The sequence below is a fragment of the Chamaea fasciata genome, unplaced genomic scaffold (assembly GCF_029207755.1).
Source record: "Chamaea fasciata isolate MVZ Bird 193981 ecotype frontalis unplaced genomic scaffold, bChaFas1.0.hap1 SCAF_9, whole genome shotgun sequence".
In the NCBI taxonomy this organism is placed as follows: domain Eukaryota; kingdom Metazoa; phylum Chordata; class Aves; order Passeriformes; family Sylviidae; genus Chamaea; species Chamaea fasciata.
The window spans coordinates 34,963,881-34,986,112 of record NW_027094094.1 but is presented as its reverse complement, the minus strand read 5'-3'; the positions used below and the strand labels follow the sequence as shown (position 1 = coordinate 34,986,112).

At 44.2% G+C, this 22,232-nt stretch overlaps 1 protein-coding gene and 1 long non-coding RNA gene across 4 annotated transcripts; one reads left to right on the top strand and one right to left on the bottom strand.

Annotated features, from left to right (window-relative positions):
• Nucleotides 1-412: 412 nt before the first annotated feature.
• On the bottom strand, nt 413-20,419 carry MACROH2A2 (macroH2A.2 histone). Of its 3 annotated transcripts, none has more exons than XM_066191889.1 (9): nt 20,256-20,418; nt 15,771-16,004; nt 9,157-9,263; nt 7,748-7,945; nt 6,361-6,471; nt 5,895-5,994; nt 4,893-4,982; nt 3,033-3,207; nt 413-1,115 (listed from the first exon to the last, which is right to left on the bottom strand). In XM_066191889.1, the coding sequence occupies exons 2-9, from the start codon at nt 15,940-15,942 to the stop codon at nt 950-952; spliced, it is 1,119 nt and encodes a 372-aa protein (XP_066047986.1). In that variant the 5' UTR covers nt 15,943-16,004; nt 20,256-20,418; the 3' UTR covers nt 413-949. The 3 variants fall into 3 exon arrangements, with proteins under 3 accessions (XP_066047986.1, XP_066047987.1, XP_066047988.1); XM_066191890.1 differs by lacking the exon at nt 20,256-20,418 and adding an exon at nt 19,106-19,202; XM_066191891.1 differs by lacking the exon at nt 413-1,115 and having other exon boundaries at nt 3,039-3,145; nt 20,256-20,419.
• On the top strand, nt 19,954-22,191 carry LOC136294260 (uncharacterized). The gene is made up of 3 exons (XR_010722348.1): nt 19,954-20,169; nt 21,022-21,148; nt 21,490-22,191. It is a non-coding gene; the product is annotated as an uncharacterized lncRNA (long non-coding RNA).
• The last annotated feature ends 41 nt before the right edge of the window (nt 22,192-22,232 follow it).

Below are 22,232 nucleotides of genomic sequence, written 5' to 3'. Positions count from 1 at the left end.
TTTGGGGGGGGGGTTTCCCTGGCTTTCTCTATTCTTGCTCTTCTAAGAAGGACCTGCTTCTTACAGATCTGGCACCTGTGCTGCAGCTTGCAGGGAGAATGGCTTGCAGTGCTGCCAGGGTAATGCCTGTCTAAAACCTGGAAGGGGATTTGGTAAGCCTGGAATTGAACAGAATGTAATGCAGCTTTGTGTCAAAATGTCCTCAGCAGCTTTAATTTTACGTCACTTAGAGCACCAAACTTCAGCCAGAAAAGTTGTTGGTTGTGATACAGCAAGCACTTAATTACAGATGCTGCTGCTTTCTTTTTCCCTCTCTTTTCCTTTTCTTTTTTTTTTTTTTTTTTTTTTTTTTAGGGTAAGAAATCCCCAGAGCAGAATTAGGGTTTATAATAATAACCACACTTGACACATCTTTTTCTTTTTTTCTTATAAAACAGACAAAATCACCATGAAATATTCTCAGTAATTACAGAGCTTATTGTGAGTTGAAAGCAAAATAGAAGCTCCTCATGCATCACTTCTGAAATCCTCTTCACCTCTCTGTGGGCTGAAGGCAGAAGTTTACCATCTACCCTCAAGGGAGGGGAAAAAGGAGCAGAACATTTTTAAGAGCTTTCTTGAAAGTGGTGTGTGTGTGTGTGCGTGTGAGAAGAATTCATCACTACAAATCTAAAATGAGGTTACTCTTCAAAAACTTCTAAACTAAAGTAACAAAGGACACTAAACTCCTGAAGCCAGATGGTAACTCAATTGCTAAAGGTGATAAAAATGGCGTGAAGAAATCGGACTAAGCCCCTCTCATCTCTAATCACAGCTCTCCATCAAGTCACAACACATCACACTACTACCACTCCCCCTCATCATCACATTGAAAAAATAAAACCCACCTCTAATGCTTTTAATGCTACTCAAGTTTGTTGAAAAATAAAGTTTCATTTGGCTGCCATTGCTACTTAGTGTCTAGCTTGGCCATTTCTTGCACGTAGATGCCAATGCTTTCACTGTCGAAGAGCAGAAAGTAAATGTTCTTCAAGGAGGAAGAGCTGGTGCCGTCGAAATGGGTGGAAATAGCTCTGAGGGTCACCTGGGCTGCCGTCTGTTTTGGGAAGCAGTTTCTGTGTGGTCAGGGAAGAAAAGAGAGCAGGTGAGTGTTGGGCAGTGATGCTGAGAGAAGCCAGCCAAAGCTGTTACAGCCACAGGCTGCTAAGGCAGTGCCAGCTGCAGTTTTCACCTGCAATATTCACCTGCTGCTGAATTAAGTTTCCTTGCTGGCATAGCTGCTGTTTTCATCTGCTTCTACTTCTTATGACCACACAATTTCTTTTAATGCTTGCCCTTGGAATTAAACTTTTCCATGCCATGCTGGGCAGGCTAAAAGTTTCAAAGGATGATATTTTTTAGCTGAAAACTGAAAAAAAACCAAACCCAAAACATCACCTACTTAGCTGACTTCCCCACTCTGTCATTAAAATACTTTGCTTGGGATTCCTCTGAAAATAATTGTTATTACTACTCCAAGCCAAATTAAGGTCAAGATGCATTCATTCACTCCTCTTGATGGTAATATTCCCTAACCTACAATCATATTTGTATTTAAAACCATCAAAAAGATCTGGCAAAACTGAAGTATTCCATCCGTTGCAATGTTACATCAGTTACTGTAAAAATAGTCCTTAAGATGGGAGAGAGGAAAATGAAAATTCACAGAACTGATACAGTATAATTCTTCATGTACCCACAAAACCAGAATTTCATGTGTAGACATGTAGGTAGAGTAAAATGACAGCAAAACCAGGAAGTCTTATTTGAAAAACTGCCTTTTTCCAGGAAATCTTGAGGTCCTTTGATAAATGAAGTGTAAACCAGCAGCACTTGGCAGGACTCTTCCTGTTAGGAGGAGTCATTGTAAGAGCAACACAGTGAAATGGAACAAAGCACCAGAAGGATCTGCACTAAGACTAATGGTCCAAGAATGGATTATTCTGATTCTATGTTCTTAGAAGACATGAAGTCTAGAAACTATTTCTATTGACATTAAAAGCTACAGTTAATTTTCAATATACAAAAACATTTGTCTGTTTAAAAAATGACTAAAAATTGCTCTGCCCCTCTAGTTATCCTTTTGTCCTGATCCATAAAATATATATTTTGCTTTGAAGAGTATCTGTGTAAAAATGGCATTTGCACTTCCTGTATATCCAGTGATGTGAGGTGATTTCACTGATCAAATGCAGTTTTACTGTCAGGCCAACACAAAAGCCCTGTACTATGTACTCTACTCTTTGGGCAATACTACCAAAATCAGTAGATACATTCCAAAATAAATAAAAGCACGTGAACTCTAACACAAAATAACAGCTACTGCAGTTAGCAGGGCTTGTGTAAGATTTCTTGTCATCAGAGACCAACAAACTGTAAATTCAGTAAGAAATTTGAAAGAAAAAGAAAAAAAAGAAAAATACCCCAGATTTCTTAGTCAAGCACATTTTGCTAGTTCCTGAGGAAGAAATGTGTGGCTTAATAATTTTCCCTTTTGAAAGGAGAGCTACATTTGAGAAACAAATTTTCTTCTGAAAGAGAAGGTTTGTGTGACAAGTCTTTTAAATATCTATTATCAGGAGGGTTTAAGTGAATACCCCACATCCACGTAGCTCAGGTGGTATCACTGTTACCTGCCTTCAGTATTGTGCTGGTAATAATCTTATTAGTACAAATGCAGGTTTAATAAGACTCCCCACAGCAAAATGAAGGGACACAAACCCTGAGGTGGTGCAGAGGAATGAAAATGACTGCCTAGCAATAGAAAACACAGCAAGCCCGCTCAGCTCTCCTGGGGGTTGGCTAATTTCTCTTTACAAAGGCTCTCTGGCAGTTTCATGCAAACACTGCACTTCAGGCTGGATTCCTCTGGAGCAGCTCTGTGTCAGATGGCAGCAGCAGAAGCAAGGTCACAGAGCAGAGGGCACCTCTCTGTCACAGCAGCAGCTCTGACAGCCAATTCCACCTCTGCTACCTGACACAGGGAGTCCTACCTGCCGCTGGGAAACGGGGGGAAAGCCACAGACTTCAACTTCTTGTCTTCTGCAGCTGTTAAGCAGTTCTTGACAGTCTCCTCAAGCTGCTCTTCACACTTGTCCGAGCCCCACTGTGGGATGTGACAGTGGATGACAAACTTTGCTGCTAGGCCGCTAGACTGAGTGAGTGCAGCTAACACAAATGAAAATAAAACATTTAGTTTGGAACAGAAACTGCCCTGCAATGACCTCTCAACCCTTCTTAATTACATCGCCTCTCCAAAGAAATATATTTGGGATTAAAAAACACCACAACGCCTCACTCGCAATCATAACCTGTCTCATCATTCCTTTGGTGATCAATTGTTATTTCTTTGGAGACCAAAGAACCCAGGGCTCATGTGGTTAGCACACAGCTACTCAATAATGGTTTTCAGCTCTCTCATTCAGCACGGCCTCCGGGTTAGTTTTATACAAAGTACAAAAACCTCGCCCTGAAAACAGTATCCGTAATCCCTGCAAACATTTCTGCAGCGCTGTCACTGAATGCTCTGCACAAATATCCTGCATCATCATCATCATCTTTACAACTCCAGAGTGCTGGGGAGTAATGTTTACACCCACTTCACAGCTGAGTAATTTCAGACAAGGACATGAAAATCAAAGTTGTTTGTTGAAAGTTCCCACCAGTTAAGTCCAATTAGGAGTCTCAGATTAAATTTTCAGAAAGTGTAATATTTCTCCAGGACCTGCAGAGCTTACAGCATGGCATCAGTTTGCTTTTGTTGCAATTGTCACCATCAGCACTACTGCAAGTCTGGGTGTCTTGGTAATCTCAGGTTAAACACTCTGAAATTAGCTGTGCGGGATGGAATTAGCCAAAGGAAAATTCTGGATGTATTCACTTGATCTCCATCACAGAGGAATTCTGTTGCAGGCACAAAGGAATTCTGTGCTACTTAAATTTTAACCAGCTGTCTTAATAGTATTAAACGAGTTTATTTTCTAGTTAGGTAGAGATGTTGACAGAGAAAAGTAGTTTACTTTGATTTTACGGCATATAAATTCGATTTCATATGAAAGTGAATCAAATTAGAAAATGAAGCAAATTATCTTGTATAAAAATTTCTCTATCACTTCAGATTATAAAAGTAGGCTATTCAATTAAGAATTTTCCAAAACTAGACTGTTTGAAGCATTTCTTTTTTTGGGTATAGAGATACTAAGCCAAATAAGGCATATTGTAACTTTTCTCCATCTGTCTTGCAGACACCTTCAATTGGTTGAATCTGTCCACAAAGGAAGCACAATCTCAGGTCCCAAACTATTCCTTGCTACAAATGTGTTAACCCTTGCAGGAAGTTCTTCTAATTAAGCAGCTGCAGTGCTTGAGCAATTGCTCTTCCAAAAAGCATGCCAGTTCTGCAGCTCGTATCACATCTTCATTTGTGCTCAAAGTAAGGTAATTATTTGGGTTATACACATTCATCAAACATGCATAAAAGAGAATAATTTATAAAGTATCACTCGTTTTTCCTATGCCTCATATGTTAGGCTGAGAGCTGTTTCTGATTCTCACTAAGGCTGCAGTACAAACAGGGCAGGAAAGACGGAACAAGTTTTCCTTAATTTTTGGTCTCCAACGGACAGGAATTGCCTAAGACAAATCAATCAGTCTAAAGACAGAACGTGCACAGCACAGAGGTATCCTATTCTTTTTTTTCCTTCTCAGCTGGCTGCCCATATCAGCAACAGTCTGGGGGAAATATTTACATCACATAAGCAAAGACACATAACAACAGGAACAGATCAGAATGTTCAGAGAAAAGAACATATAAAATGAGCCATGTCCAAAAGAGAGCGGTGTATCCTTTTTACCTTCAGCAACTTCCAAAGGTCCTTGAGATTTGCGAAGCTCTTTCACTGTTTCCAAGAACTCTTTGCCTCCAGCCTTTTCCAGTGCCTTGCCTGCAAGGACACAGAGCAAAAGGCCTTGGCTACAGATTATCAGTGTGGAAAAACAAGTCTACATTATTTAAAAGAACACTGTACACACACTATCCTGTCTCCCTCTATCAGCAGCAGCTGATTTTTATGTTTACCACTCTGCCTAGAGACAGATAAAGTTTACTTTGCATGGTTTTGAAGAGCTGTGTATGCTGTTACTGGAAATTACTTTAATATAAATATCTGTAAGAAGGCTATTTACTGTGACTCATGGCTGAAATAGTGTGGAGCGGGATTTTCAGGACTCAGGCTTTCAGCCTCCAAAATGAACTCAACATACAAACCGTACTACTTACTGAAACAAACACAGCTGGGATGCCAGTGAAGGTCTCAATGACTAAAAAACAGTGATCCAAAAGCCTGCTTCTAGATTCTGTGCCCCCTATGTGACTGGCTGAATAGCTTTTTACCTCCCTCCTGCTTAAATTTCCATATTTGTAATAACAGTATTTCTTTATTCTTTAAAATAATCGTGAGCAGTATAAGGTTTTGTATATGAGTATTTCTAAGTTATGTAACATCCTACAGTGGAAGTCACAGTTAGAAGTGTTATTAATATATAATTTTGCAATGCAATATTCAGATGCAAATGTAAAAATAAGCCAATGAACACCTCAATAATAATTATTTACACCTTTGCTGCTCATGTGCTTCAAGAAATTATCTGCGTTTTGCTTGTCATTAAAAGAAGACAAATCAGTGATTAGCCTGTTACACCTAGCCAGATCCAGCCTGATTTTCAGAAGCTGTAAGTGATATTTTATGGCCTGGGGTAGATTTGGATGAAACAGGATGGGATCTCAGCAGGCAGCCGGAAGCCCAGCTACTGTTTCAGCTCTAGATGTGTTTTTTTCTGCGTGTACAGAGCCTCACCTATTTCCTCCTTGAGGTCTATTTCAGCAGTTGTAGGGTGAACAATACCTTCTACTTTCATGGAGCCAATATGGCTGATGTCACTCTGTGTCAGAGAAAGCTGAAAAATAATAATGAAGGGGGAGGAAAAAATAAATAGCAATCCACGTGCAAAATCATTTTCATACCAAAAAGCTGAAGTGAAAGAAGGCTGGATTCAGTCTTTCAGACACCAGTTATTTTATTCTGTTCAGTATATGTGATTCAGACTTTTAGCTTTTAATTAATTAATTTGCACACCACTCAGATTATTTGGTGATATGCCCACAACTTGAGAGCTTGCTCCAGAGGACTTTATTGCTAGAAAACTAATGTTCTAACATCACAATTTGAAGAAAAAAAAGGCTGATTTTGGAAATGCTTTGGTTTAAGAGAAAAGCATCCTTCCTTTCATGCTAAGCCCCAATCTGTAATTGCTCTTTATTACCTTTTGTCCTGGCACAAGGCTCTTGGAGGACAAGATAGTGAAACCATCCCCAGGTCCATCTTCAGCTGTTGAATTTGAAGCTCCTTCTTTTTCATTGTCCTTTTGTTTGTTCTATTTGATAGGAGAAAAAAAAAAAAGCAAGACTTCTCAAAGGAAACAAAATAATCAACATCTAGCATTATTCAATAATGGAGAGATTTAATAACTTACTACAAATCTTACCTTCTCAGATCAATAGATTACTCATAGCCTTGTAATCCCCTAAGATTATGTAACAACGGAGGTCTGCACTGTTTATATAATGCTAAATCAGTGGTTCATCTGAGGCATTACACAGTTTTGTAGTCACATTCAGAGGCAGGGCACCCACACCCATCTGTGGATTTACTGACAATTAAGGTTGTATTTATATGGGTGGGCATGTGTTAGTTTATTTTCGTTGGTAACAGAGCAGAACCTCATACTAAATCAAACTTAGTCACTTAGTAACCCAGTCAAATGCTCCAATCTGAAGAAAAAACAACTTTGTAGTCTGAAAAACAAATGTTTTAAGTCTCATTTATTAAATGATAAAGCCTTCTTATAGCTTACCTCCAGGAGCAGCAAACCTACCAGTCCTAGAGGGCTGAGGGAGCGTCTTCTCACATCTCTCAATATTTGCTTTAAGGTATGTCAAGAAGCTACCACCTCCTACCAAACTCTGCACGTGCACAATCCAAAGTAAGGTGGTAGTTGAGGTCAATACACAGAGGCATCCAATTAAACATCCCATTAAGCAACTCTGTTTTCTTTTTAAAGGCTGTTTCTGCATATTATCAGCTATGGAACTGTACTAAAACTTTGAGGCCACCAGAAAAATGTGCTTAATGCAAGTTTTTAAAGTCTAAGTCAAAGCTTGATATCATTTAACCCTACCCAAGGAAAAACTCAGAAGTGTTTCAAGGCGCATGCTCTGGAATGACAAACCAAGAGCACTGATCTGGGTTACTCCTTTACCAAATTAATCCATTTTGGATAGTGACAGAGGATGGGCAACCCTAAGGGGAAGTGCAGTGGTCAAGTTCTGATTGATTTATTCTTCTTTTAAAAATCACTAACAACAGCACAGCTAAGAACACATGAAACCAAGAGGTTGTCACAATAACACTGATGTTCCATGTTCAGGATAAGTTTCTCCAGACAGTGAAAAATCTTTAACAGCAACCCAGCCAACTGTACAAGGCTGAAGGCATGACATTTCTCTGGTAGAAAGTGTTTTAGAACACAGCTTTCTTTATTTCAAAAGGGTTCACTGTCACAGAGTTAGTGTGGAGGTAAGAGATTCTACACAATTATGAAGCAAATATTGCAGAGGGTGACACGGAACCTGTACCTGCCCTGTGCTTACCTTTTTGGACGTCCGGGCCTTGGTAGACTTTGCCTTCTTCCCACTCTTTTTGTTCACCATGGATTTCCTCCCCTTCTTCTCAGGAGCAGGGGAAAGGATGGTCTCAGTTTTGCCTTTGGCACCCCGTTTCTTGGCCAGAAGCTCAGGCTGAATTCTGGGCAGGACACCTCCACTTGCAATAGTCACACCTTTGAGCAACTGCAAGGAGAAGCAGTGTATGGAAGTATATTACAGATCCTCCTAGTCTGCACCACCAAAAAAACAATTAGGGAGAAAATCCACCAGAACAAGGAACTTGGCAGGTGACAGCAAAGTCAGCCAGCACATCCTGGAGAATTCAGTTGCTGTACAATCATTCCTCCCCCTTCCAGCACTGGTCTTAGTGCAAACCTGTCCTTGGTGACTGACAAGCAGTGAATAAGGGTAAAAGAAGAAGAGTGTCTGGGGGCTACTTAAAAAAAGGACTGCACCACAGCCCTGCTCAGAGGACTGACCTCTTTGGCAGGGAAACAGATGCAGTGAAAGCAAGGAAAAGCTCCAAGGACCTGCTTTGCAGAGGCAAACAACAGGAATGGGCTGGGATACCATGTAGAGGACAAAGTCTGGCTAATTCCTAAGAGATAACACTGGATCTAGATCCCAGTTCACAGGTCACTGACCAGAAACACAGAGCTGGGAAAGGGCTGGTAGTGTTAGCAGACTTTCTCTTCTGGCCTGTTTTGAGTTTTTACTCCACTTGACTGGAAACAGAGCCACATGACTTCATGGGCACCACATTTTCATGACTTAAAGCAGTCATATTAAGTGCAGGAATATTCAAACTGTGAATGACATCATCCATCTTCATACAGAGGAGATTCTCTGATGCTGACTGAACCTTTTCAGCAGCTCTGAATAGTACACTCTGCAGCCAATGCTGTGATCTCTGTCCTCACTCAACAAGTTTAGCAGAAGTGATCCCACAAGTGATCCCGGGAGTCAGAGTGCTAAAAACCACAGTTTGGGCAAACAGACAGGGAGGCAGCAATAGCAGAGAGAGCCACATCCCTACCAAACATGGGCCTCACAGTCAGTATAATAGAAAACACACATTTCTACAGCTTTTGGGAAAAGGTCTTGCGCATTTTCTTTAAGTGGTGAATGTCCCTGAGGAAAAAGTGAAGCATCCAGACTGCTTGTGTCAACAGGACTCATAGGCTAAGAAGAACCAAAGTTTATGCCCATGAGATTCAAGATGAGGTATCTCAGAACCTTTGCTTTTGCTTGCTTTTATTTAAGAGGGCACAATCCTCTGCTCTAATAACTGTGATCTCATTCATGTCTCAGACTAAGCTGTTCCTAACCTTCCCTGGTAGCAGCTTCACTCAAGCCACAGCACACAACTCCTGCACCAAAATGTAAACAGGCACCTGATTCAGCTCCTCATCATTTGCAACTGCCAGGAGGATGTGTCTGGGGGCAATCCTTCCCTTCTTGTTGTCCCGCGCCGCGTTTCCTGCCAACTCCAGGATTTCAGCTGTAACACATCAAGACAAAAACCAGTAACAAAACTGCAGCTTAGGTACATGCTGCATACACATTTTACACTGCTTCTTAATATCCATTTACCTTTCCAGGGATGTTTCCAGATTAAAGGGTTCTTGCTACAGAAAGGCAGAAACCAAACCCCACTCAATATATCTGTAAATTTGGATAAATTCATTTGTCCTTCCTAATTTCTGCTAAAGGAGAAAATATGCTAAGCTTGGTTCACATCGTTTCTTTTAAGAGTCTCAAGTCAGAATTCTCTTTCAAAAAGGCAAAAAAAAAAAAAGCCTAAAAATGTACATCAGCAGTTCAAAATCTATCAGCAGCCCTTTGACAACAGAACAGTCAAGCATGCAGTGAAACCCCCAGCCTGGAACAGACAGCTCTGACAAACAGCAAGGATTCTCAGGACCAGGGAAGATGAAGACTGAGGTGCATTTGAAGAAATACTTGGAAAGCCAACACACTAGGCAGGCACTGCTGGAATTCTGCATTAAAGGGCACTGAAAATCTGTGAGAAGCTTCATTTCAGAACAAGATATGAAAGGGTTGACTCAGATGCAAGCAGAGACAACGTGAGAGTTTCAATGCATGAAATATTGATAGAAGGGTCCTTCTACATCTCTGGGAACAGAAGGTCACTTCAAAGGTAGTTTCTCTAAGTTAGCAGTAACATTTATATTGTAACCAAAGTCACAGAACTCTTCCAAATTATTACAGAAATACAGACACATCTTCCTAAGCTTATCTGGACCGTAGCAATCAGTATAATCCATTTAGCTTACATAGTTTGGCCTCTACTCAGAAGTTATTTCTCATGTAAGAACTCTACTGAAACACTGAGAAGGAAGGAGAAAGGAATTTTTTTTCCTCCAATTACTCCTAAAAATCATATTCACACTTTGTTTCATTTTAAAAGTATACAGGGTCCCTGTCATCTGGGTTTTGAGTTTGTGTATGCATTTTTCAGTAACAGGAACATGAATATTACAGCCAATCAGTGTCCTGTTGATAACTTACTGATGTCTTAATGACATCCTACTCCTTTTTACAAACTACATAAAGAACTGTAAGTATTATAAAAAGAAGGACTTTCATGAAAAATCTAGTGAAAATGTACATAACGTTTGGCTAAAATCCAAATAATTTCAAGGTGATGCTTAGCTCTGGGTCGTGGGAAAAATACAAGCTTTCAATTCCACTGTTAGAATAATGAAAGTACAAATTCATCTTCCAGTTTTCACTACTATGCAGCATACATATTTAACTGAATGTTGGAAATGTAAAAGCCTTTTTTTAAAATGTATTTGCATATTCACAGTGAGCTGTAAAAGTTAGGGCAGGAACCTCTCAGCTCTAGCATTTCCTAGTCTGTCCTGGATTTTAAAGGAGGAAACTGAAAAGAGATCTTGCATCATCCATCTATATTCACCCCCAGGGGGCTGGAGGTGTCAGACCCTCTCCCAGACCTCTGCCAGCAGAGCTAACACAGCAGCAGACAGCAGGAACAGATTCCATCCATTGTGCAGACCAGCAGAGAGCAAGAAAAGAGACCCAGGCTCCTCCAGTGGGTTTTGCAGATGTGTGCTGACAGCAGAGGAAAATTGCATCAGGGGAAAAAAAAAAATCCGAAAACCAACACATACTTACCTGTGTGGGAACTGAAGTTCTTTCAGGTGTGCCAACAACAGGCACATCCTGCTACCTGTGTGCTCACCCCACTGCCCCAGGTTTGGGTCCTTTGGCCAGCAGCATCCTGATGGTGCACTCTTAGTCCTCTGCCTAATGTTAAGAGCAAAAAAGGCAGAACACTCAAATGCCAGCCATCCATCACAGGACACCGGGAAGAAGGGAATCCAAGGCAGAGGTGATGTAAGGCAGACTGTGGAAAATGTACATGACTTACCAAAGGATGCCAAACATTTGCATAGGTAAATGATTGCCTTACCTCCTTCTAATGAAGGTTTCTATGCATATTTTTTTCTAATAGTGGAGGCAGGGGCTCATAATTTTAAGAATATAAAATGGCATTTACAAAACACAATATCAAAGCTGGAGGCTTCAGTTATCACATGCTCTGCTGACAGTAACAGATCCCTAAAAAACTGCTTTACATTTCAAGTAGAAACATCATAACAGCTGAGGTTACCTAAATTCTAAAAAGATTGGTCTGAGACTATAGGTCCTATAATAAAGTCCTATACCATAACAAGCCCTCCTGGAAGTGGGCATCTTGATATTCTCAGCCATAAGTTGGTTTTACTTTCTGTGCTCTAAGCACAGGCATTATAAGAATTACATTGAGCTCTCAAATAATATTGTTTCCTGCAAGAGTCAAAATCCACAGAGATGCTTCCACATCAGAAGTTTAACTTCAAATCCAGACATCTTCAGAAGAACATAACTCTCTTCCAGCAGAGACAAGCTGCATCCAAGCTATGACCTGAATGGGATTACATCTTGTCATCCTGTGACATACAGGGAAAAAGAGGTTTCTTTAGCTGATGGATCAGCAGATTTGAAATGTCTGTGAACTAAAGTGTCCTAGCCAGGCCAAAGGTTTTTGTTCAGCTGAGTCTGTGGAGAGATGGACTGCTAAAACAGGCTTATGAGAATAACTGACAGCAAACTGGAAAGATTTAATACACGTGGTCTTGTTTTCCATCTCTCCTTCAGGAGAAATTGTGTCGGCTCCTGTTACACTACCACATAAAAATCTACCAGTAATACCTTTACTCTGCAAAAATCTATTGATGATGGAGTCCTTGGTCCTCCATTTGCAAGTGGAAAACTATCTGCTGGATTTGTCTCTGCATGGCAGATAAGCACAACGGGCAGGAGAGTATTCCAGGTGATTCCTGTGAAGGAGGAAGCCTTTGCTGGTGTTGTGTTCTGCTGTAATTTAGAGAGGATGGCTTTCCGTTGAGATCTTCCAGAAGTTCCTCTGACCAGCACACCCTGACATGACTTGTGCTTCCTCATCAAGGGGCCTCTGTATTCTCTGCCTACTTTTGGGGAAGATGCCCTGTGGAACACAAGCAGTTGATGCTTGATTTAGGTCGTTGAGCCTGCAGTCAGCTCTGTGGACACTCAGAGCATGAGTCTGTTGCAAAATCCATCAATCGGATGGGACTCAGACCAATTTTTCCCAGAATTTTAACTCGGAAGTCAGTGGAACCCGACCTTGTTTCAGCAAACACAACCTCCTGGATAGGAATTAAGCTGCAGTTTTACAATATGATTTTCAAGCCTAAAATGTAAAACAGCATAGAGAGACTTAAAAGAGAGGTTTAGAACAGTGAGGAGATCTTCACATTAGCTGATCAGCTGAGGTAAAAGCACCTCTTCCTGAGATTCCAGCAGCTCTGCACTGTGGTGATTGCTGGTATTTTAATGATGAGGTTGATAAGGCAAAGTGCAGATTTGGGGGTGATAATGGCTGTGAGGTGCTACCACGATCACTCTTGCTTACAAAGGGAAAAAACAGGGGTCTAGTATTTTGTGACACAGAACACATACCAAAGCTAAACACCAGTCTCAACCTCACAAACTGGGAGTAAGGATGCTCCAGATGTACATGCACCTTCTGGATGACGCCAGCCACGAGGCTCAGTGCTCTGGGGCTAACAGACCAGGCAGGACTGGTCACTCACAGAGATCTGCTGGTCCATGCCAGGCCCTGGAGGAATGCAGGCACTCAGGTGGTTCCAGTCCTGCTTGACCCTTCCAGCCTCATCCCCCTTGCCCCTACCCCAGACATGACTTGCTTCCCCACAGCTCCACACCCAATCTCCTTCCCCTGGCAATCCACACCACAACTTCTATTTCAGTGGCCTTTCCTGGACAGTCACCGTTTCTCTTGTCTACTCAGGCTCAATATTTCTGCCCAGGTTCTTCATTACCAGCACCGCCTCCATCCAATTCTTGGCCTATTTCCTATTTTTTTCAACTTGCTCTCCAGCTTCCTGGCAGGATATTTGGATACTCCTCACTATTTATTTGCCTACGGTCATCAGTCCAGCTCTCCCCACTGGCCAGGCCTATCCTTGCCCCTGTCTCTAACATCAATATTCTTCTTCCATAACCACCGCCTCCCCACATTATTATGATCCAGGAGCTGAGAGAGGCTGGAAAGTGTTCAGTGAGGACCAAATCTTAAGAGATTTTAGCTGTTAAAGTCAAAGTCTCTGCTGGGCATGAGCAACCTGTGTTTCATCAAAGTTAGAGCCTGGCCAAAGAGAGCAGATTTCTCTGCGGCGGCCAAGACCACCCTTCCTCTTTTGTAAAGCATCTGCTCAAACACAGAGAAGCACTCAGGGGTTTAGAGGAGAAGTTTGCATGAATGTCTTAACATAACAAAAAAAAAAAAAGTTTGACGTGCTTTTGTGAAGCAGCTAAAAAGTGACAGTCCCTTACTGCCACCCTCCCAGATTTAGCCTGAAGCAGTTCCCCTGCATGCAGCCTTTCATCCTGAGGAGCCACCATTTCATAGCTGCAAATCCAGGAGAAAAGAATGGCATTTGTAATAGATCAGATAATGTTAAGAAAACTTAGCAGTTTGACATATAATACCCTCTTTGACAACATCCTTGGAAATGTTTTACATTTCTACAGCCTTCCCAAAACCAAAGACTTTATTCACCCGTAATATTAGGAATACCTAGATCAGCAGGGTTAGATGCTGCAACACTGTTTTTTAAAACTCTCCCTCCACCTTTGTAATATTTCCAAACAAAATCCTGGACAGAGCGCAGGAACTTTGGTTTGGAAAGAACACAATCCACCAGCAACAGACATTTGCTGAGAAACATCACTCCATTCTATCACAATATATACAGGAGTTCTCTGCTGAACCTAGCAGCTGAAAATAGCATTCCCTTACAATTTATGTGGGCTCCCAGCCTACACCTCTAGCAATCTTCTTGCCTGATTGACTACACGTCCTTTTTTTTCCTAAAGTAAAGTGTAGGCACACGCTAATCTGTTCATATCAGATTAATGATTTAAATTAAACTGCACTTACTATCCAGGAACAGAGCCAAGACATACATTGTTCTAGTTCAGGTAGTAGGCAAACAGTGCTGACCACAAGTCAGTCTGCACCACTGAAAGGCTGCACATACCAGATGTGCTGCTGACAATTTATTACTGCACCTTGTAAAAAACTGCCCCAGCTCAGAACAAGTATCTCCAAATGTTTATCCTAGAAATATCTCCCTGTGGAGTAGGAGAAGAAGAAAAGTATTTCTCTCCAGACAGAAGGTCAGCAGAGTCACAATGCATCACATTATGTTATAAAAGTTACTGTGATTTCTTCAAGACAAGCAATACTTTGTCACACCAGTCCAGAAGTAGCCTCAGGGAAAAAAATAATTAAACTTGATTCTCATCCTCATACTGCCTCAAACATGGAAATTTTTGCAATGTACTATCAGGCATCATGATACATTTAATTTTAATAGTGAAATAGTGAAATTTGTGAAATTTATTAGTGACATCTCAGATTTTCTCCACACCTTTGAAAGAAAATAATGCATTTATTGTCTGGTAATGAGAACAAGCTTCATGTGTGAAAAAGACAGTAGTGTTTACATAAAACTTGTTGCATGGACAACCAACCAGGCTCCATGCAAGCTTCTTCATGACACCTTGGCAATAAACTACACTCCTGAAACACAACTCACTCAACTAATTCCATCCAAGCTGTGACTCCTCACAGATTCTCTAATGCACCTCAGTCTTGATCTGTAACCCCTGAGTAACCCAAACCAGGATGCTCTCTGCACCGTGACTTCTAACAACTTGCTGAAGTGCTATTTTCCATAATTACATAAGAACCTCAGCAAATATGATCATAGGACACTCTGAAATGTTTCTGCACAGAATCACAGTACATTGTATCACCATGGGACATCTGTCCCTTCCCCGAAGTTCAATTTCAGAAAGGCAGGAAAAAGAAAACTCAGGGCATGTAGGAAGATTTAAACCCTGGAACACTTTCTTTATACACTTAAGCAAAGCAAGATGGTTTTTAAAATTAAAAAAAAACCCCCACCTTTATATTTCATAACACTTTGACACTGTCCTGCAAGGAGGAATGCAGCCAGCAAAACATTTTAAAAGTACAGAAGCAGTACAAGGTGGGTTTGTTTTTTTTCCCCCTCCTATAATTCCCATTTAGGTGTATCAAAAAGCCCCATTAATACCAGTTTTCTCTGGGACAGAAACCACACAGATGTGACTCCTCACTCTGCAAAACGATAAAAAACAACACTCCCAGCTTTAGAAGCATGGTGCCTCTAGAGGAGAGGATTTCTACCCTCAGCCTCTTCAGGAGACAAATTACCCTCCTTAGCGTTTTCAGCGGATTTCAACAAATCCTGCGCTTGCAGAGCCTGATTTCCACGAGTGCTTCACACGTTTGTACGTCACCTGGTGGCTAACCCTGGCTTCTGTGTGTGTGAGGAGCAGCTGCAGGAGCAGGTTCTTGGTTTACCTGCGAGGTACTCGATGACAGCCGCCATGTAGACCGGCGCCCCGACCCCGATGCGGTACTTGTAGGTCCCTTTCTTCAGGTAGCGCATCATCCTCCCCACGGGGAAGATCACCCCGGCCCTGCTCGAGCGGGACAGCTTGGACATCTTCTTCTTCCCGCTCCGCCCCGACATCTCGCAGCCTCGTGCTTCTCAATTTGCTGGTGGTTCTCAATGCCTCGCTCCAAGTCCAAGGCCTGCAAGAGAAAACCAACAGGATTGATAAGAAACGTCTTCATGTGCTGCTGCTGTTCCAGAAGGAAAACTCCAAACCCGCCCTAAACTCCTGTAAAAGTGCAGGCATTATTCATTAAAAGGGGGATAACCGGAATGTTTGCTGTAACTCCGCTTTTGAACTGTACTGTCAGTGTAGCAATGTCAGGAAAACAGATCTTGTTTTCTCCTTATTTTTCTGGCAACCACAAGATTACAGATAAACAGACAACAAACCCTGGAATCTGCCACTCCACTCCAAAGCTTGCCTGTGGTCACAGTTACATCCCTAGTTCTCACTCTCAGTCAAATAATGCTTGGGAAAGATTTAACTCTATTTACAAAAATTAGTTTTAACTTCATTTTGATAGCTGCCCCAGAGGCCTAATTATGAGCCTGGTTACTTCTCAGAAGCAAATAAACAGCAGGTCTGCCAGAGATGGTATTTCTGTCAAGGAAGGCACAGTTACCTCACTCCCAGAATTCATTCACCTCAGTGAAACAAGGAAACACGAGATAGACACTCTGAAAAACTTTAAGATGAATCTAGGTGACACTGCTAAGTTTCATCATAATCTTTTCATTTATGATATCAAGGATATAAAAGCAGCAGGGATCTACATAACCTTGGCATGTCCTTGTGCATTAGCCAGACAATTTTTTTCTTTCTGTGTGCAATGTATTATGTGGGCGTGATAATAAAAGTTGGGAAATATTAAACCAGTAAGCCCAACAGACACAGACACGTCAAAATTGGCGAAACTCACCATCCCACTCTGAATTCCGTACCAACTGCCAGCCTGGAATCGTGAGTGGTGGTAACTGAGCTCAAAGGGAAGGTGAAAAGAAGTGGGGAGGCATGATACTGGTCTTTAGAGATTCAAGAGGATGCTGTGAAGGTGGAGAGAGCAAGTGTTCACTATAGCAGTGACTGTTACAGAAGCTATGTAGCAGAGGAGAGAGAGGAGCACTGAACTGGATCAGGCAGGGAGGCAGCAGGATCTTCCCACCACGACAACTTCAGAGCAATTTGAGAATGTGTGTCAGAAATCACTCAAGCAGCACTGGATCTGCCTTGAGACTGGAGGCTGGACAAGGTCACCTTTCAAGGTCCCTTCCGCAGTGAAACTTGCCCTTTGTGACAAACCCTTTATAAACTTTCCATTTCATAATAACAACCCTTAAAACGTGTCCTTTTCAGTTTGTGACAACTAACATCCAAATAATAAACCTAGGCTGGGAATTAGGCTTCTAGACATCAGAGGAGCCAATTTCCGGAACAGCCTTCTCTTTAGAGCAACAATAACTCATTTTAAAGTGGAACTTAATAAACATATGCAGTAGGCTACAAACAGGTTCCTGCAACGCTGGCAGGACAGTTCCATCGCCCGAGAGTTCAGTCCAGCACTGAAACCCCGACAGAGAGCCCTGCTGAAAGAGTACACTACCTGTACCAAAATTGTATCAAGCTAACCTTTCATATATTTGTTCCTATAGCATCAAATCCCAGTTGAGTGAAAACCAGTGGAAGAAGGCAAACGTCAAGGGATCAGATCCACAGAAAATACCATCGTTGTACTTGATCTCCGTGATAGAAAATCAAAACATATTTGTATACAGCTAGCCACACTGCTCTGGGCCATGCTGCTGCATTAGATAAATTTATTTACTCACTTTATACTACTTATTTTTGCCTCGTCCTTCTGTTGCATCACTGAACTTTCCACCCCTGCCCACTCTTTTATTTTCCCCTTCTGTCTCACAGGACACCTCTGCCATTATTTACTCCCCTGCTGCCAAGCCAACTTTCGGAATCCCAAAGTATTTTCCAAATGCACTGCAGGTTATGTTTGCAGAATTTTGTGAGAGCCTAAATACAAGATGTTTCAAAACACTGCTAACACTGTCTGCTTTGCAACTTACACGGGTCAGGGCACACTGAGGAGCAACAAACACAACAGTGTGCTCTTGTCTTGCTTTGACTCCTACAGGAGGCAATTTTTGGTAGAAAGCCAAGATCTGGCATAGTCACATCAGGACCCAGACAAAGAAGCATGCTGAGAAAATTCCTGTGGACCTGGACAAAGAAATGCCATGGACAGGAATCTGGTTTCCTTGCAGGAAGAGGCATATGAGCTCAGCCCTGCCACACTCACCTGAACTGCAACCAACAGGTAAAGAGCTACAAGCAGCGCACTGCTGTCCTAATTGCTCTCTTCTGATGACACAGCCAAGCCTCAAGGGCTCATCAGTTGAAAAGTCTACCCACATTCATTCGCTCCCTGCCAGCAGATTCATCATCTCCACGTTTCTCCTCATGAAGTGCAGCCTCCATTTAAAAATAAACCTGTGCCACTCGTGCTAAGTCCGTCCTCACTGAGCTACAAGGGCTATATCTGGCTGCCGTGACATCAGGCTTGGGCAATTTGAAGCAATTATTTTCCCTATCCCTTAATTGGTCACAGCACACTCCCACTCTGCCATGACTCCAACATCCCTGTGTTGCTATGGGGGATTGAGTAGCTACCACATCTCTCGGAGCTCTCTACAACGACTGTGAGCAGGGCTTTCCTCTGTTGAGTTTTGCCTTCTTCAGAGCCCAGGGCAACCAGTGACATTTTCCTTCTGCCTCCTGGAAAAATACCTAAGAGTCCACCTTCCAATAGACCAGGTTGCTCCAAGTCCCATCCAACCTGGACTGGAACACTTCCAGGGATGGGGCAGCCACAGCTTCTCTGGGCAACCTGTGCCAGGACCTCCCCAGCTTCACAGGGAAGAATTGAAGGAAGAGTTCCTTCATAACATCTGATACAAATCTCTTCTTTTTTAGATTTAAACCATTCCCCCTTGTCGTGTCGCTCACGCCCATGTAAAAAGTCCCTCTCCATCTTTCTCACACGCACCACTCAAGCACGGAAGGGCTGCAGTAAGGTCTCCCCGGAGCCTGAACATCCCCAGCTCTCCCAGCCTGTCTCCTGAGCAGAGAGGCTCCAGCCCTGGGAGCACCTTGACTTCCAGCCACCCAGAGAACTAGAACTCAGCAGTCAAAGACTGAAATAAAGGACACGCAGGACTCTCCACACACCTGCACTTCTCTCATCTCCAGCTGAAGATCTGTTGGAACAGCTAGGAGTTGACAAGGAACCCACAGATACACCTTGGATCCAGCTTAGGCTGCACATTCGTTTACAAACGAAGTATTTGTGAAAAACAGCGTGGAAGACATAAAGCATGGGCTCGTTACCTGACCGAAATGCTAAGGCACCAAAGCACAAACACAGTGCTATTCAGGGGGCAGGTGGGGTGTCTCACACACACACAGAGCGCCTTCCCAGCGAAAAAAGCTTCCAGGGTACCCCAAACCCCGGGGGTCCCTACAGAGGCAGCTCGCGCTCGCAAATAACATGGGCCGATCCCCGCGGCTCGGCGCGGCGCAGCTGAGAGGACAGGCCTCGGTACGGCCCCACACGGAGCCTTTGGACCCCGCGGAGCGCCGCCGAGCCCGGGGGAACGCCGAGCCCGGGGGAACGCCGCGCCCGCAGCCGCCCCGCGCCCCTCAGGGCCCGCCCGCTGAGCGCCCCCGCCCCGCGCACGCCCCGCCGCTGATTGGCCGCTGCGGCAGCCCGTGCTGCGGAGGGAGCGCGGTGATTGGCTGCGACCCGCCTGATCGACAGGAGGGGGGCGGGAGCGGCAGCCGGGCCGCGCAGGCGCGCCGAAGCGCAGTGGAGCGTGTGCATGGGGGGGTGTGGCCGCCGGCTTTCCCGCGCAAACGCTCCCCCCTCACACCCCCCACCCCACCCCCCCGCCCTCAGCGAGCGCCGCCGCCGCGGAGGTTTCGCCCGCTGCCCGTCGAGGGGCGGCTGTGACGGCAACCCCGCGGCCCCGGAACGGGAAGCGCTTCGGGGGCCGAGCGGAGGCAGCGAGCGAGGAAGAACCGCCCCCCCCCCACACACACACCCCCGTTACCCGGGGCCGGCCCCGCGCGCGCCGCCGCCACCACCACCTCGCGCCCCCCCTCCGGCTATGGCCGCCCCTCACCCGCCCCCCTCACGCCCTTTCCCCTCACGGCCTCGGCCATGGCCGAGCCCTCCCGGAGAACGGCAGCGGCGCCGGGAAGAGGAAGAGGAGGAGGAGGAGGAGGAGGAGGAGGTGGGTCGTGCGGCCGGGAAGAGAGGGAAGGAGAGGAGCAGGGCCTCGCCGCGGCCCCCGGAGTCCCCGCGCCGCCGCTCCCTCACCTGCCGGCGCCCACCGCCGCTGCCGCCGCCTCCTCCTCCTTCTTGTCTTCCCTTCTTTTTCCTCCCCCTCTTTTCCTGCTCTCCTTGCCCCCCCTCCCCTTTCCTCCGCACTTTCCCTTTTCGGCTCCCCCCGCCCTCGCTCCGCCTCAGCCGCTCTCCCCGTATTGTATGTTTCAACGGTGATGGCGGCTGCTGCTGAGGGGGGCGGCAGGGGTTTCCTCCCGCTCCGCACATACCGCCTCTAGGAGGAGTCACTGCAGCCCGGGCCCGCTACAACCCCCCTCTCTTGGCTGCCGCCCTCCTCGCCCGGGCCCCAGGGCCCTGCAGTGGGGGCAGGAACCCCCTCCCCGCCCAGCAGAGAAAGGGCCCCCCTGACCCGAGTCCCAGTGGGCTTGTGGCAGCCGGGAGCATAAAGGCAGAAAGCCTTCCCATCCTTTTCCAGGGTGGAGGAGTTCGGAGATGGAGAGGTTTCAAGGCAATCCCAGACTGGGCTAAAGCTCAAGGGCGCCTGTTTTTTGTTAGAGAGAGCCGCCCATCCCTCTGTCCCTTTGGCAGGGTGGCCTGTGTGCCTCGCTATGGTGCCTCTAACCCAAATATTCCAGCATCCCCGAGTCGGCTCGGAACGGCCCTAACAAAGAGTGCCGGCAGCTCTTTGTGTTGTCTTGCATTGGAGCGTTCTGGGCGCTCGCAGGCTTTCCAACTAGTCCGTGAGGACTGCAAACTTCCTTTCTGAATGGAAGCTGCTGAGGGTTTTTCTTCCCTGCAGTCGCACAGATTCAAGAGCTCGAGCTCCAAGAGATGCAATAAGCGGTTGTGTTATGAGTCTTGGCAGCGCCAAATCCGTGAGCAGAGGCTGCTGCAAACAGAGTACAGGTCTACACCTCTTAACTCAGGTACATTTTTACATCAGGCTGGGTTTATATCATCATTGCTATACAAATACTTTGCATTGTTGCACTGATTTTGCTATAAGGACGTTTGGGTTCCACTGTAATGCACTAGGAGATACATTATTAGCACAGACCACTCCTGCTTGCTTGCAGTGTTACTTTAGGAGGGTGACTGGGAACAACGGAGAGAAAGAACCATTCATGTATTCAGCATTCTCTTTGCCACTGTAAAAAATCATGAAAGATTCATTTGAGTTTGGTTTTTGGCTCTGCCAAAGTAAGCAATTGTGTGTCTGCATAGGATTGGATTTGGTGGGTAAAAAAGCAATGGAATATTTCCCCAGGTTATGTTATTTGTGGATTGCACCGTCTCATGAAGAAAGAGGGCATGAGTTCAGGACCTGCGTTTTCCTGGGCCGCTGTGTGACCTTGGGTAAAGCAGTTCATTTTACACAGCTGTATTTTGACTACCATTAAAATGGAAATAAAGATACATTTTCTCTTTACAAGCACTGAATAAGAGCCTCAAAGCATTGCTGTGGATGAATTATTTGGAGTCTGTTCTCTTTCCTACTTCTTTCTGAAAACCAGGTCAAGATGCTTCGAGACCATAGGAGAAAAAAAAACTCATGAGTGTATGAGCTTGAGTTATTTTACATGTAAGAGGAAGCCTTACCTAGATCTTGCCCTCTGAGAGCTGGAATTTATCAAAGGAAGAAGATATTTGTAGGCTTGTCAGTGTATTGAACCGTATTGGTTGGTTAGGAGGAAGCTCAAGAAGATTTTCAAGCATTAAGCATAAAAATCAATGTTTATGTAAAACCCATGTGAAAAGGAAGCAAAGCGTTTACATTTTTCTATTTCCAGATACAAGTAACTGCATTCAATAACCCTTACAGTCGTGCATGCAGTACATGGCTCTGTAATTAAAAATAATTTGAGATGAGGCAAAATAAGCATCCCCAGTTTTTGAAAACATTCCCAGTTTGTTAGAGTTCGGCATCAAATAGTTGCTGTGTGATAAGAACACGAGCATGTGGGAGGTCTTTCGAGGAAAAAAAAAAAGCCTTTGTGTGAGGCAAACTTG

What these genes read in the sequence shown, in the direction of transcription:
- MACROH2A2 (XM_066191889.1), bottom strand. Translation starts at nt 15,942, where the DNA reads ATGTCGGGGCGGAGCGGGAAGAAGAAGATGTCCAAGCTGTCCCGCTCG. An exon ending in GCCTTGTGCCAGGACAAAAG is followed by an intron (nt 5,995 to 6,360) that starts GTAATAAAGAGC and finishes ATTATTTTTCAG; the next exon opens with CTTTCTCTGACACAGAGTGA. An exon ending in AGACCTCAAGGAGGAAATAG is followed by an intron (nt 4,983 to 5,894) that starts GTGAGGCTCTGT and finishes GTGTCCTTGCAG; the next exon opens with GCAAGGCACTGGAAAAGGCT.